The sequence below is a fragment of the Diceros bicornis genome, chromosome 10 (assembly GCF_020826845.1).
Source record: "Diceros bicornis minor isolate mBicDic1 chromosome 10, mDicBic1.mat.cur, whole genome shotgun sequence".
In the NCBI taxonomy this organism is placed as follows: Eukaryota; Metazoa; Chordata; class Mammalia; order Perissodactyla; family Rhinocerotidae; genus Diceros; species Diceros bicornis.
Window position 1 is genome coordinate 80,101,152 of NC_080749.1, and position 14,434 is coordinate 80,115,585.

At 44.2% G+C, this 14,434-nt stretch overlaps 1 protein-coding gene across 1 annotated transcript in view; it reads left to right on the plus strand.

The window, feature by feature from the left end:
- Window positions 1-13,107: 13,107 nt before the first annotated feature.
- The window catches only part of BMPR2 (bone morphogenetic protein receptor type 2), a 181,750-nt gene continuing 180,423 nt past the window's right edge, over window positions 13,108-14,434 (plus strand). Inside the window, exon 1 of the mRNA XM_058549620.1 lies at window positions 13,108-13,543. Within this exon, the coding sequence (XP_058405603.1) occupies window positions 13,468-13,543 (76 nt within the window). The 5' untranslated portion in view covers window positions 13,108-13,467. The remainder of the gene's footprint in view (window positions 13,544-14,434) is intronic.

Sequence of the window (14,434 nt, forward strand, 5' to 3'; positions counted from 1 at the left end):
GAACACAGAAAAGAAAATCAGCATTGGACTATACAAGAAGACAAATTAAAACAGAAAACATGACTTAGCCATTTGTAGCTAAGAGTTTTCACCGGTTCTATAATGAAGAGATGGAAATAAATATCAGAGCCTTGTGCATAGCATTTATGGTGTGTTGCCTGTAGACATGCTTGTGCTGGCTGCATATGGGAGCTCTTTCATGCTGTGGGTTTTAGCCACTTGGTCAATCATTTTGCCCTCTTCATGATGTCTTGCCCCAAGGAAGCACTCCCATTCCAGCTAAATGTGCGGATCTGGTGGAATCCGCCAGGGACTGTTAAAATACTAGGGCTCAGATGGCTTATTTATTTATTGACAGTTAAAATTCCAGTGCCCAAATGGCTTATTTACAAAGGGCCTGAGGTGGTTTACATGAATGATATAGTAAAATAAAACAGAAAAAAATAAAAATAAACAAGACAAATCTAACCAGTAATAAACCAGAGTATTAAATAGAGTATTAACATATCCAAAAGATTTTAGTGAATATTGGGATACGGTGCTGATGAGAAAGTGTCATCTGTGAAGTAATTTGTTTTTTGATAATACGCAGAGAGTTTGCTTAATTTTTTGCATTTCCTTACTTTGAGTATAATTTTTGCTCTGGATACCAAAGACTACTTCTTTTTTTTTTTTTCCTTTGTCCTGCACTACTACTTTGAAATAATATTTATTTTTTTGTAATTAAAGAAATAATACGTTGTAGGAAGTCAAAATATATAGAAAAGCATGAAGAGGAAAATAAAATTAAAAATCACCCATAATCCTCTCCCTTCCCAAATCAAAACCAGGAACAATAAAAACAGAAGAGGAAGGTTACATACCTCCAGAGTGTAAACAAAGCTTTTTGGGAACACAGGACAAGGCAGGTAATGTTGACCTGGGAACTGGAGAATGCTTAACCTGGGAGGTGACAATTATGCTGGGTTTTGAAAAAAGAATAGGAGATTGCCTGGAGAAGGGGCATGGAAAGACATTGAAGGTAGAGGGAATAATCTGTAGAAAATGATAGAGCTCCCCCACTTTGTTTAATTAGAAAGAAGGTAAAATTTGAAAAAGGGCCTGGTATGTTCAGTGAACTATAAGAGGTTCGGTGTGTCTGGGCTCTAGTGGTTAAAAAAGGGGGTAAGGCTAGAAAATCTGTGAAGATCTTTGTTCTGAAAGCTAAAGAGTTAGGCTTCATCCTATTGGATTGTCCTTAGTTATATGGAGATAGGTGAGGTAATACACAACTAGAAACATGATGTTGATCATTAGCCTTTTAACTAGAAAATTGTTACTTAGCCTAATCACCTCACCTGCTTTTCCTCTCTTCCCCCATTTTTCTATTTCTAAAGTTTTGTGGCCAAGAGAAAAAGTCCTTATGGGGAGATATAGGAAGGCAAGACAATAGCAAATAAGATTTCTTACAGATGTTCTACATAAAAACTTGGCAAACAGAATGCATATGAGTAATCCTTAGCTGTGAAACCACTCCAGTAATAGTTTGTGTTTGGTGCATTTTCCTAAAGGCATTTATTTTTGGTATATGGAAAGATTATTCTGTAATATACGAAAGAGGAAAAAACCCCACAAGTCTAGTAGTTCCATTTTTTTATTCTGTGCTTTGAGAAGAATAGATGTGTAGAGTCTACTTCTGGATAGTAGCAGATATACACCAAAAAAATTGATTAATATGAGAATTATATAATGGAAAACAATAACAATCCCCACAAAAGCAATGAGTTAGCCAGTAGAAGGCAATGTTGGTTCTGAAGCAAAAGAATATTAAAGATGCCGGAGATACTGGCAGCCTCTTGCTGGATGGAATACGACGTGCCTTGCCTTGAGATGAGCAACCATGGTCAGCCTTCTTTTAAACTGTTATTTTTATAAGTGAAAGTTGGATTTCTCTCTATAAAAATGAGCGGCTGGTCATCCAGCTTTTTGAACATTTTTGGGACCCAATTTAGACAAAGATTTTATCCTAAATTTGTTGTATGATTTGATTTCCTCTTGAAAAGAGGTTTTAAAATTGGTCTTTAGTTGAAGGGAAAAGTCAAGTGGAAGAGGTTCAAATTTTAAAGCATGATTAGTTTTGTGTTTGGAAAATAAAAACATCGCTTTTCAGCTCTAAATAGCTAATCAATTTTATCTAGGGAAATTCTAGATTAAGAACGAAGAAAGTAAGTTTTTTTTTGTTGTTTATTTATTTATTTTTATTTATTATTTTTTTTTGTGAGGAAGATCAGCCCTGAGCTAACATCCATGCCAGTCCTCCTCTTTTTGCTGAGGAAGACTGGCCCTGAGCTAACATCTGTTGCCAACCCTCCTCCTTTTTTTTTACCTTTTTCTCCCCAAAGCCCCAGTAGATAGTGGTATGTCATAGTTGCACATCCTTCTAGTTGCTGTATGTGGGACGCCGCCTCAGTATGGCCAGACAAGCAGTGCGTTGGTGCATGCCTGGTTTGGGCCACCAGTAGCGGAGCGCGCGTGCTTAACTGCTAAGCCACGGGGCCGCCCCGAAAGTAAGTTTTGATGTGGATATTTCTGTTTCAGGGGCCTCTGTAAAGGATGAGTATGTCCTTATCTTACACAGGGTTAAGGTTGTGAGGATGAGTATTACAGTAGTTTCAGCTGCTGTTAAAATTATTTGTGTAATTTTTGCAAGTAGATAGTCTAGTGCAGTTATTTGGAGGTCATCATGGAAGGCCAGATAAATATTTATCAAAAGCCAGAAAAACTAGAATGCAAGGCCATAAGACAGTCTTGTTTTCTAACTTCAGTGCATTTCAAATGCTTATGCAACAGACTCAGCATCTAAGTGAGAACAACGTTAACAGGCTTAATAACTGGAAAAAGTATTGAAAAATATCAAACATTCGTAGAATGTGCAGTAAGAAAAGAATATTTGTTGTGGTCTCCAGATACAAATAAGCCTACGCAGGATCAAATATTTTTGCCTTGTTTTGTGGCCTCAATTGGCTGACTTTTCACTTCCAAGACTATTTATTGAACATTTTCTGGGGATGTAGCAGCACATGATTTAGTCACTGCTCTCTAACATTAGAAATGTTTCTAGGGAAATAAGATTTTCACACATTAAATAGTTGTATGTGAAATAATTAGAAATATTTTCTGCTTGTATCACTTTTTTGACAACATTGGATAACTATGTTATGCTCATCATACTGAAATAGAGAGCTTTTAAAAATTAATATTGATATAGCATTTATACAAAATTATACACCCAAAAGGGGTTCAATGGATGCTTGTTGATTGCTTAGTAACTTTCATAAGTCAGAGTATTTCTGAACAAGTTGTAAGGTGTGATTCAGACCTTTCTGGGGGTCACAAATGGCAATGGCATACATGATCACATATTAGGATGTAAATGGAAAATGTCTTGCTTCTACACTCAGGCTATGAACAGTGGGAATCATGACACATTAAGAAGAAAAATGTAGGGGGCCAGCCCCATGGAGTGGCGGCTAAGTGCGTGCGCTCCGCTGCTGGCGGCCCGGGTTCCTTCCGGGCGTGCACCACCGCACCGCTTGTCAGGCCATGCTGAGGCCGCGTCTCACATAAAGTGGAGGAAGATGGGCATGGATGTTAGCTCAGGGCCGGTCTTCCTCAGCAGAAACAGGCAGATTGGCATGGATTTACCTCAGGGCTGATCTTCCTCACAAAAATAAAGAAGAAAAATGTAAAAAACAATGATTTATTTCCTACAAAATTGTGTAACTCAGGACTCAAAATTATACAAATAACTCCAACTATTTCATAAAATAATTTTATTATTTTTAAAAAATTTTATTTATTTATTTATTTTTACCCCCAAAGCCCCAGTAGATAGTTGTATGTCATAGCTGCACATCCTTCTAGTTGCTGTATGTGGGACGCGGCCTCAGCATGGCCGGAGAAGCAGTGCGTCGGTGGGCGCCTGGGATCCTAACCCCAGGCTGCCAGCAGCGGAGCGCGTGCACTTAACCGCTAAGCCAAAGGGCCGGCCCCATCATAAAATAATTTTAAATAAAGAATTACTACACTTCCACTAATATAAAGTAATATACTGTAGGAAGGCCTTTTCTCAAATATTTCTGTTTCCAATTTGTGTCTTTTAGGGTAAAAATGAAACCTGTCGCTATATATAATTTTCTTAATGTAGGAAAGCCAGTGATGTAAATAAATAATCGAGTTTTGGGCCGGCGCCGTGGCTTAGCGGTTAAGTGCGCGAGCTCCACTGCTGGCGGCCTGGGTTCGGATCCCAGGTGCGCACTGATGCACCGCTTCTCCGGCCATGCTGAGGCCACGTCCCACATACAGCAACTAGAAGGATGTGCAGCTATGACATACAACTATCTACTGGGGCTTTGGGGGTAAAAATAAATAAATAAATAAAAATTAAAAAAAAAATAATCGAGTTTTAAAGCTGAAAGGAAAAAGGGATAGCTAGTCCAAACTTATTGTACAGATGAGGAATTGAGGCCCACAGAAGTGAATGATTTGCTCCAAGTCACAGAATCAGTAGTAGAGCTGTTCCTAAAACTTTTAATATTTTTTCCCACTACACCCAATTGTTTCCTTTAATCACAAATGGGAGAGAGTTAGATGATTTAGATACTCTATGGTTGCTGAATTTTGCTATTCTGCTTTGGTTTAAAAAAAAAAAAAAGGTACTCCTTGAATTGATCCAGTAAATTTGTAACTTGAGATGATCCTCTTACTACGTAAATAACCAAATCCTTTTTTTAAAAAAAAATTGAGGTAACATTGGTTTTTAACAACCAAATCCTCAAACTACAAAAATACTCAAAAATTCCATATTCAAATTCTTCTGTTGCCCACTTTGACTCTGTTCGGCACTACAACTGCGAATAATTTTCCTCCAATGGTCTGTCTTTGTAACTTGCCTTGTGTCTGCTGTACCCTTGGTACCCACGACTAGGGTCAGGTGCCGCAGACGTTTATGTTGATCCTCATGCAATCTTTGCTAAATAGAGGTCATGTAACTGAATACTTAGGTATTCTCTTTTGTAATTCTCATTTATGAATCATGGCCCCATTTTGTGAAAATGTGCTGACATAATAATAGTCTTACACTGATGTTGCCTGGTATTTGGGTACTTTATCCGTTAAAGGTAACACATGTTATATTACCCTACGTAGGCTAGATTATGCTCAATAACTATCCTGTAATCTCTGTAGTTTAACATAAACATTTACTTTTCACTCAAGATACATGTCTAGTATAGGTTAAAGAGGGGTTCTGCTCAGTTATCAGGGACCCAAGATAATGGAGGCTTCACCATCTTGTAGCTGTACAACCCGGAGTACTTGGCATTCTTGGTTATTGTGGCAGGGAAAAGATAACTGGAGTGTAACACTGGCTCTTCTGTGTTTTGGTTGGAAATGACACCAAGGACCTGGAAATATTGGGGAGCAGAGGATACGTTTCTGGAGCACCAATGTCTCTGCCACATATGTCACAGTAGCCAAACTTTTGATAGGACAGTTGCCTGTTGTCTGGACTCTGCATCCTTCTCCCCTCCGTTTACCTGGGTCCCAGTCACAAGCCTAGTGTCACCTTCTCCCATGATCACAGTCGGGAAGGGATTATGCAATGATAGTTCTGGGGCTTAGCATTCTAATCTTCAAGTTAAAACTCACTCCAGTTTTAGGTATCTATCTCTTTCTGAAAGTACAGTCGCCCACCTTGTGCCCCTATTTCATCCCTATTTTATTCCTTGTGCCTGAGTTCCAGTTGTAACTGGTAATTTTGAGATTTCGTACCTTTGAGATTGATGCAAAGCACTAGTCTAAAGTATCTCTGAAAATGTTGCTTGTTGTTAAAAATTAGCTATGGCTATGAGCTACTGGTTCTATTATTAATTTCCAGATACTTAGTTCCCTTGGTATAATGGATTCTTATTTTGACATAAAGGCCTTCTCTCCTGCTAAATGAGGTGGCCTCCCAACTGATCTCTTGATCTACTCTTTTTTTTTGTAAGGGAGATCAGCCCTGAGCTACCATCCATGCCAATCCTCCTCTTTTTGCTGAGGAAGACTGGCCCTGGGCTAACATCCGTGCTGATCTTCCTCCACTTTATATGGGATGCCGCCACAGCATGGCCTGACAAGTGGTGCGTTGGTGCGCGCCTGGGATGTGAACCCGGGCTGCCAACAGCAGAGCGTGCACACTTAACCACTACGCCACGAGGCTGGCCCCTATCCCCTCTTTCTAAACCAGTCTCCATCTAGCAGTCTGAATGATTTGTTCAAAATACCTATTTGATCATGCTGCTCCTTTGTTTCATACCCTTCAGTGGCTGCCCAGTGCGGGTAGGATAAAGTCCAAATGCTTGCATAGTCCACCACCTATCTCTTTTGCCAGTGTCCTCTAAGTCCAAGAACTGGTCACACAGGCTTTGTAGATCTTCCAAAGAGGCCAGTTTCTGCCCATCTTTGCTCGAATTTCACTTTGTCAACAAGTCTTACCCTGACTATCATATTTTATACTATCACCTGATTGGCCTCCCCATCCCAACATCAATCACTCTTAACCTATCTTCCTTTTCTTTTTCCACGGTACTTGGCACTTTCTGCATACTAAATACTTTTTACTCATTTTTCATGTCTTTTGTGTATTGTCTGCATTCCTCTTCTGGAATGAAGTTCCAAGAGGACAGAGATCTTTGTGTTATATTCACTGATGAGAACATAATAAGTGCTTAATAAATATTAGTTGAATAAATGAGTAGGTAACAGTTTTAGTACAGATTGGAAAGTAACAGACATCGTAATTCTGACAGGAGTTGATTAATAATAAAGTTGCATAAAAAGAGATAACAAGATTAACGATATGAACCCTGGACTAAGCTGGAAAACCTCATTTCAATGTTTGACTCTGATCCTCTTTTGGTTCATATACTTGAGTAATTGCTTTTTTGGAAATGTATGTGTTTCATTTTTTGAAATAAAATAAGGATAATCTATAACGCCTTAGCCACAGACATTGCCAGCCAATTTGCCAGCCTAAATTGGCAAATTTAGGAAGTAATCAAGTTACTCTGCTTCCTCCCTATTTCCTTTCAGTATCTGTTTTCCTTTTGGACAGCTCCCAAACCAAACAATCAATACCCTCATATTCTCTCTCCCTCCTAACAGATGTTTTCTAGATTAACTGTTAGAAAGCATATTATCAACTAAGTCATAGTAAAGATATAAATGACTGATTATGAGATTAATGTGAGGTGGGTGGAGGTACCAAAATTTAATAAAGGAAAACGCCTTTATTGAGGAAAACAGAAAACCTGTCTAATTTTGGAATTCAGGCCCCACACAGGCATCTTTTATGACTATTCTTTTAAAAACAACAAACCATTTTTTTCTGATTATAAAGCTCTTGCATATTTATTATGGATAATATTAAAAACTATAAAAATAAAAATAGACTCATTACTACATTTAACTCATTACTACTTTGACACATTGTGTTTCTTTAAATAAAATATTTATATATCCCACAGGTCAGACTTCACAGACAAGGTGCCCCCTCCCTTGACTTAATCTAAATTAGTGAATCTTTGCCATATTACTTCCTGATTTCCTAAACTTATGTCTGGAGAACTAATATGGTCTAATTAATAACGTGTCTTAAGTTAACAGTGATCCTAACTTGAAAAAGGCTATTTTAATGTACAATGAAACATAAAAGTATCCTTAAAATGTATAGCCAGAGGCAAAAGGACTGTGTTCATGAAGGTCAGCTGTTATCCTAACTACCCCATTCCAAGGTTGAATAGAGGATTCACAGATTATAGGAATTCCAAGGTCTCAGCACCATCCCTATTCACCGTGTCAAAAGAGCAGTCCTAAACAAATCCAATTCAATTCATTTCAACGATCTTTACTGAGGACCTATTATGTGCTAGTTACTGTGCTTATTGCTAGCGATAGAGCAATAAATAAGAGATCATTGGGGCCAGCCCGGTGGCATAGTGGTTAAGTTTGTGTGCTCTGCTTCAGCAGCCCTGGGTTTGCAGCTTCAGATCCCAGATGCACACCTATACACTGCTCATCAAGCCATGCTGCGTTGGCATCCCACACACAAAATAGAGGAGGATTGGCACAGATGTTAGTTCAGCGACAGTCTTCCTCAAACAAAAAGGGGAAGATTGGCAACAGATGTTAGCTCAGGGCCAATCTTCCTCCTCCCAAAAAACAAATAAATAAAAAGATGTTAAAAAAAAAAAAAAAAGAGATCATCCTTCTTTTTAAGTTGCTCACAATCTTCTAGGGGAGAAAATGAAAGCAAGTTATCAAAATGCAGCCTGACAACATTAGAAGCTTAAAAAAGATATAGAAGTAATGCAAAGAGGGAATAATGAATTCTGTCTGGGGTTTGTGGTCAGGGGAATCTTAGAGGTAGTATGGTCTGAGCTGGATATCGTAACAAAAATTAATGAGATAATTAGAGGGGGAAAGGGCATTCTTGGCAGATAAGACAGCAAGTGCAAAGGTTCAAAGGCATGTCTGTTTGAGGAACTGTAAATTCTCAGGTATTATAGAGCTCGTCAAGAGCAGATATTTTGACTGTTCCCTCACTATATCCAAAGTAGCCTAGTAGAGAGCCAGGAGCTCAGTAGACAATAAATATTTGCTGAATAAAGGAAGGAATGAGAAGGAGCCTTGTGCCATTCTAAGGACCTTGGATTTATTCTTGTACCTCCCATTGGCTGAACCTAACTGGAAGCTAGGGGGCAAGAGAGTCTTGGAAATTTAGTTTGTAGGAGTCAGTCCTTGAACAAAGAAAAGGGAAGGGAGACTTAATCTTCCCAAAAGAGACTATGCCATGTCCCACTCCTCAGTTTAATCCTAAAGATTAAATGCTAACGTTTCTAAGCAGCTTTAAATTGCTTTTTGTTATTCTGACCCTGAAGAGTGTCCCAGTGCTAACTTCTGGGCATCTCTATTGTTTTTCTTCCAGAGTTAAGAGTTTTTCTTTGATATCACCCCTTTATGATGATAAGTTTTGTTCTTAGAAGTATTCAGTATCTCTGAATGCAGGTAACTCCTATTTGTCCTCATTCACGTAACAGGGATTCTGCCTTGGTCCTTATTCCAATCCTTGACTAACAAGCTGCTTAGTCCCCCTAGCCCCCTCCTGAGACTGCCTTTGCCAGTCTTCCATCTGAGAGGAAAGACATAATCCATGAGGGGCCATAATCCATCAGTCTTGGATTTATGTGTTGCTCCCCTCATTTCCCGGTTCCTTACCCTCGAGTTTTTCCCATATGTTAGAAGACCCTCCTATCCCACTTGTTGGGCTCTTGGTGATTAGAGTACTGGGGATTATTTTCCCCTTGGACACCATGGTAGTCATTAGGGTTGTTCACAAAATTTCATGTTCTCCTCCTTCTAGTAACACGGCATAGGATCACATTTCCCTTCTCTTTTGAAGTTAGGTTTGGTCATGTGACTTCTTTGGCCAATAAAATGTGAATGAAGTGAAGCATACTGCTTTTGGATGGAAGCATTTTAACGGCTAGAGCAACACACGGCAGCACTAGTAATTAAATTTTATGATCCCCACTGTGGCAATCTTGAAAACATGTATCTCAGTGAAGCCTCCATCAGTCTGGGGACCTCAGTGACTACAATGAGCAGAGTCCATGTAGTGCATGTTGTGCTGAGCTCCCCAGATCCACCCTTTAGGACTGAAGCTCAACCTCTCCCAATTGCTGGAGATGTTGGTGGCTGACTGCTCTCAGCTGAGTCCCTCTGTGGGAGTTGCTCTTGGCTAAAGAGAGCCCTCTCAACCAAGGGTCACCTCCTTTCCCTGGGTGCAGCCCATTTGCAATGACTGGTTGATGTGAGGGTATAGAGAGCTGGCCCCCCGCCTCAATTTAGGACAATGCTGAAGGGCCATCCCAGCTCCAGAGCTCCCTGCAGAACTGGCTGAAGACTCAGTTGCAATTGAGTTGCAGTTCGACTTCTCTCTTTGCAGATCTTGTGACCCTCTGTCTCCAGAGATTCTTCTTGAGAACACTACCCAATAACCTCCTGCATGCAAATCTCAGAGATTCAGGATCTGCTTTCCAGCGAACCCCACTTGCAGTAGGCTTCCTGATGATTTGTATCAAACACGTAACATGTGTGAGAAATAAACCTTTGTTGCAAAAAACAAATGGTGAGATGGTTGTTACAACCTAGCCAACCCAACTAGTAGAGATACCAAACCTTGCCTGTCCTGCCCATGCTTTGTTCTCACCTGAGCTTGACTTGCATTGTCTGTCCTGACTTAGTGGACAGACTGATTGCCAGGTTCTAATTCTTCTCTGATGTTCTTTGTCATAGCGAGTGAACAGACATGTTCCAACTGAGGTATTACAAGGAGCAACAGAAAAGGGAAGAGGGTTTCCTACCTAGTTGTCTACTAATTATTCCTATAAAGTCAGTGGCACGTTTTTTTTTCATGTGAATTTCCTAGGACCCTTTCTTCTTTTCTATATAATTTGTCACACACATTTTATAATATGTATAGGGTACTTACTGTTTCTTAGGAAAATTTTTATGTAAATAAAAATAGAATAGTCAAGTACTTGATCCCACTTTGAGAAAAACAGTATACTACCAATTAATAAACTTTCTGCACCTCTAACATACTAAAATCCTATTTCTGAGTGCTAGATCTTATTTTCTTCAAAAGTCAATGGTAAAACAATACCAATTTCTTATTTAGGCCTTTTGGGCAAAACAAAATAAAGTAATAAAGCTAACGAATCCAAGCATATGCTCCTTCTAATTTTTTTTTTTTTTTCCTTTTAAAGGGACTTTACTACACAGAAAAATTTCTCTCTGCCTTAAGGGTAAACAGTATAAAAAATATTTCCACTAAAAAGAGTCTGAGAGTCCTGGGCTGGTATTACCACAACCTCTAATTATAGAAGATATTTAGTATGATAGCAGCAACTAGTTTAAGGAACGTGGAGATTTATTTACATCAAGTTCAGATAAAGAGATAAAAGGGGACTTGAATAAGCAGGCAGACTGTGACTTGAGGAGTGTATCTATGAACGCATCTTTGGAACTGACTGCCCTTAGTCAGAAGGAAAGACCAGCAAAACCAGCCTTCAGAATAACTCTTCTGCTTAGTAGGAAAAAGGAGCCTAGACCTCGCCTCTCAGATCGCCCTCCCATGCAAATTTTCCACCTCGCAGCTAGGAATTAAACCCAGACTTCCGATCATGGCGCCACGCACGTCGCCCTCTCCCTTCTCCTCCAGCGAAATCCCACCCAAGTCGACCTGATCCCGCAGCGGCGTGTGAGGGCTGCAAGGCGCGGGGAGGAATCCCTTCCCCTCTACGGGTTGCTTGGGTTTTTGCAATTCAACAGAACCGACTGAAAAGATCCTTTCCGGATTCAAGGGAGCTTGGGTACCTACAGGACACTCTCATTTCCCTGGGTGCGAAGACTCGATCCCACCCATTCCCTGAGGCAGCAGCTCCTCACGCAATTTCCTTGCACAGACCCTACGGAGCCCCTCAGGCCCCCAGCCTCCGGGAATACAGGCCCACCCTCGAGTGGGGAGCCGCGCTGCACAGACAGACGTGCACACACAGCAGGGCAGTGGACAGAATTTTAAAAGAAAGAGTTTTCTTCCTGGCTTCGCATCCTTTCAAACATTCCATCTTCCGGTCGGCTCAGAAGGGCTACGGGAACGGGTGCTTGCGGGAAGCAGGCCACCGATAAGAGCAGCACCATCCATTCAGGGGTGGTCTCTCCAATTCCGGCTTTTGTTTGAGTCAGTGCCGGGAGCCCGAGGAGGCCAGTCTCCGGTTCTGGGAAAGGCGGGTCCGTCTGGATTCTTCGGGCGACGGAGAGGCCGGCTCTGGCCCCGAGAAACCACGGGGCAGCCCTGCCCCCCAGGTTTTACTCCGGGGGACCCGGGGGAGACACGACGCCTCAGTCAGGGGCTAAGCCACCGAGCCCGGAGGAGTTTGCCAAAGGCTGGACAAAACATGTGGCCGCCCTCGCTTAAACTCACGCGCACATCCCAAGCGTGCACGTATGAAACGCGTGTGTGAGTCGGGAGACGCCACTGCTGCCCCGGCGGGCCGCCGGCCCCACCCCGCCCTCGACGTCTCGGGAGACACGCCGCGTGAGGGCCGCGCAGCCCGCCTCGGCCTGCCGGGCGCGAGGGGTGAGGGGCGGGGCCGGGCGGGGCCGCGAGCGCGCAGGCGCAGTGCGGGGCTCCTCGCGCCGCCGCCGCCCGCGCTGCACCACAGGCCCGAGACAGACAGGGCCGGGAAGAGCCGGAGACGGAGGAGGGGGCGGAGGCGGAGGCGGCGGCGGAGGCGGGGCGACTCCGGTGACCGGGAGCGCAGCAGACTGGCAGCTGCGGCGACTCCCCCCTTTGTGTCTGGTCTGCTCGGAGCCACTGGAAGTGCTTCCCGGAGGGGCGCGGAGTGTCTCGCCGCCTCGCCGCCCACTCCCTCCCCAGCCACCTACATCCGCCCTCCCGCCGCCCCCCGCCCTCGCCCCGCGACGCCCGAGCTCCGCCCGGAGCCCAGAGCTGCGGGAGAACGAGGCGGCGGCGGCGGCGGCGGCTTCCTCGGGGGCTTTGATTCGCTCACAGGAGCCATTGACGGGAGAAGACGAGGCTTTCACGGTGGAATTTACCTCAGCCGAGATCGAGCGGCAGCAGAAAAAGAGAGAGAGAGGCTCGCACCCGGGAGGGCTGAAGAGGGCAGCCTCCCGGCACCTCCCCGCCGCCCGCCGCCCCCTCCCCGCCGCCTCAGCCCCCCGGCCGGCCCGCCTGCCCCTCGCGGAGCGCCCCGCCCGGCGTGCGGGCTGCGGGTTGTCCATGGAGGCAGCCTCCTTTTTCGATCCGGTCGAGGAAGAGGATTTGTTGTTCTCGAAATCGGAGTGAAGGAAGCACCGAAGCGAAACTTAAAGGAATCCTGCCATCCGGGAGCCTCGGGGATGCGCCTCGGGCCGCCGGGCGCCGCCGCCTCCCGCCCGGCTTCGCCCTGCCCGGCCGCCGGGACCGTGTTCTGATCCCGCCCTCCCCGCTCGGCGCCCGGCTATGTTCGCGCCCGACCCGGCTCTTTCTTTGATATCGTGAAACTCCGAGGGAAGTGCCTGCGGGGCCTTCTCCGCGTCTCCTCTCCTCCCCACGGACATGCCCTCAGTGTGGGGGGCCGCGGCACCCCGGCCCGGGCGAGCGGAGCCCCCACGCCGCGGGGGAGAGCAGTGAAGGGGGTGCCTGCCGCGGCATGAGAGCTCAGCCGCTCGGGCCTCGCGTCTGCCGTTTGCCCTTCCAGCCCGCGCCGTGATTCGGGCCGTGGCCGTCGGACGAGGGAGCCCGGCCCGGCCGCGCTCCGAGTGCCCGCCGTTCCTTTCCTGTTTCCTGGACCTGCGCGCCCGCTCCGGGGCTGCTCCGGGATGCCTCCCCCGCCGCGGCGGCCCTGGCGGGGGCCCGCGCTGCTCTGCACCGTCCTGCTGGTCAGCGCGGCGGCCGGTGAGTAGCCGGGGTGGCGCGGGGGGAGCGGCCGAGGCCGAGGCCTGCGCGGGGGAGGGCGTCCTGCGCCGCCGGCCCGGGGGAGCCCCGGCTTCCGTGCCGTTTCCAGTCCCCGCTCCGTGTCCCCACGCGCCGCCCCCGTGCCCCCACGGCGAAAAGGACATTTGGGTGTGGTATCGTGACATTTTTAGCTGTGAGGTAATGCAGGGATTAAAAATAATATTTTAATCCGCAGTGAACAGGGTCTGTTATGAGATCTTTGGAAACAGAGCTGTAAATTTTTCTTGTAAAGAGGCGGATTTGGCTTACAGTAAAGAGAGCATCAACTATAGAACACGCACTTGAACCTTATGTTTAAATTTAAATCACTCTTGGGAATCCATGTTACTTTCGTTATTCAAAAACGTTACCGAATGAATTGAATAAATGTGGAGGAAGCCAGAACTATGAGATTCTTAATACACTGTATAATACTGCTAGGTATTATTATTATAAGTATTATTTTGTTCCAGAATATTTTAGTAATTCTGTTACCGTCTTTTCAATCTGGACGCTCGTATTTTATATGCTTTTGGAATTACTATTGGGCTTAGAAGTATTTTCGATAACTTTGCATTTAGTCATCTGGCATCTAGTGGCTTTCCTGTCATTGCGACAACTTTGACCTCACATCAGACTTCTAGGAGATTCAAGTCCTGAAAGTTCTTTGACGTTTTATTGAAGGTTAAAGGGAAATGTAGTCGTTCTTGCTTTAGGATATTTTGTTTTTAGTTCTCAGACACCTTAGGAAAAAAACCTCATGTTCCGTTTGCAATTATTTTTCAAGCACTCTTTTGGTGATATGGTTCTAGAAATTTTCGAGAGTGAATTATACATATAATTCTTAAATTT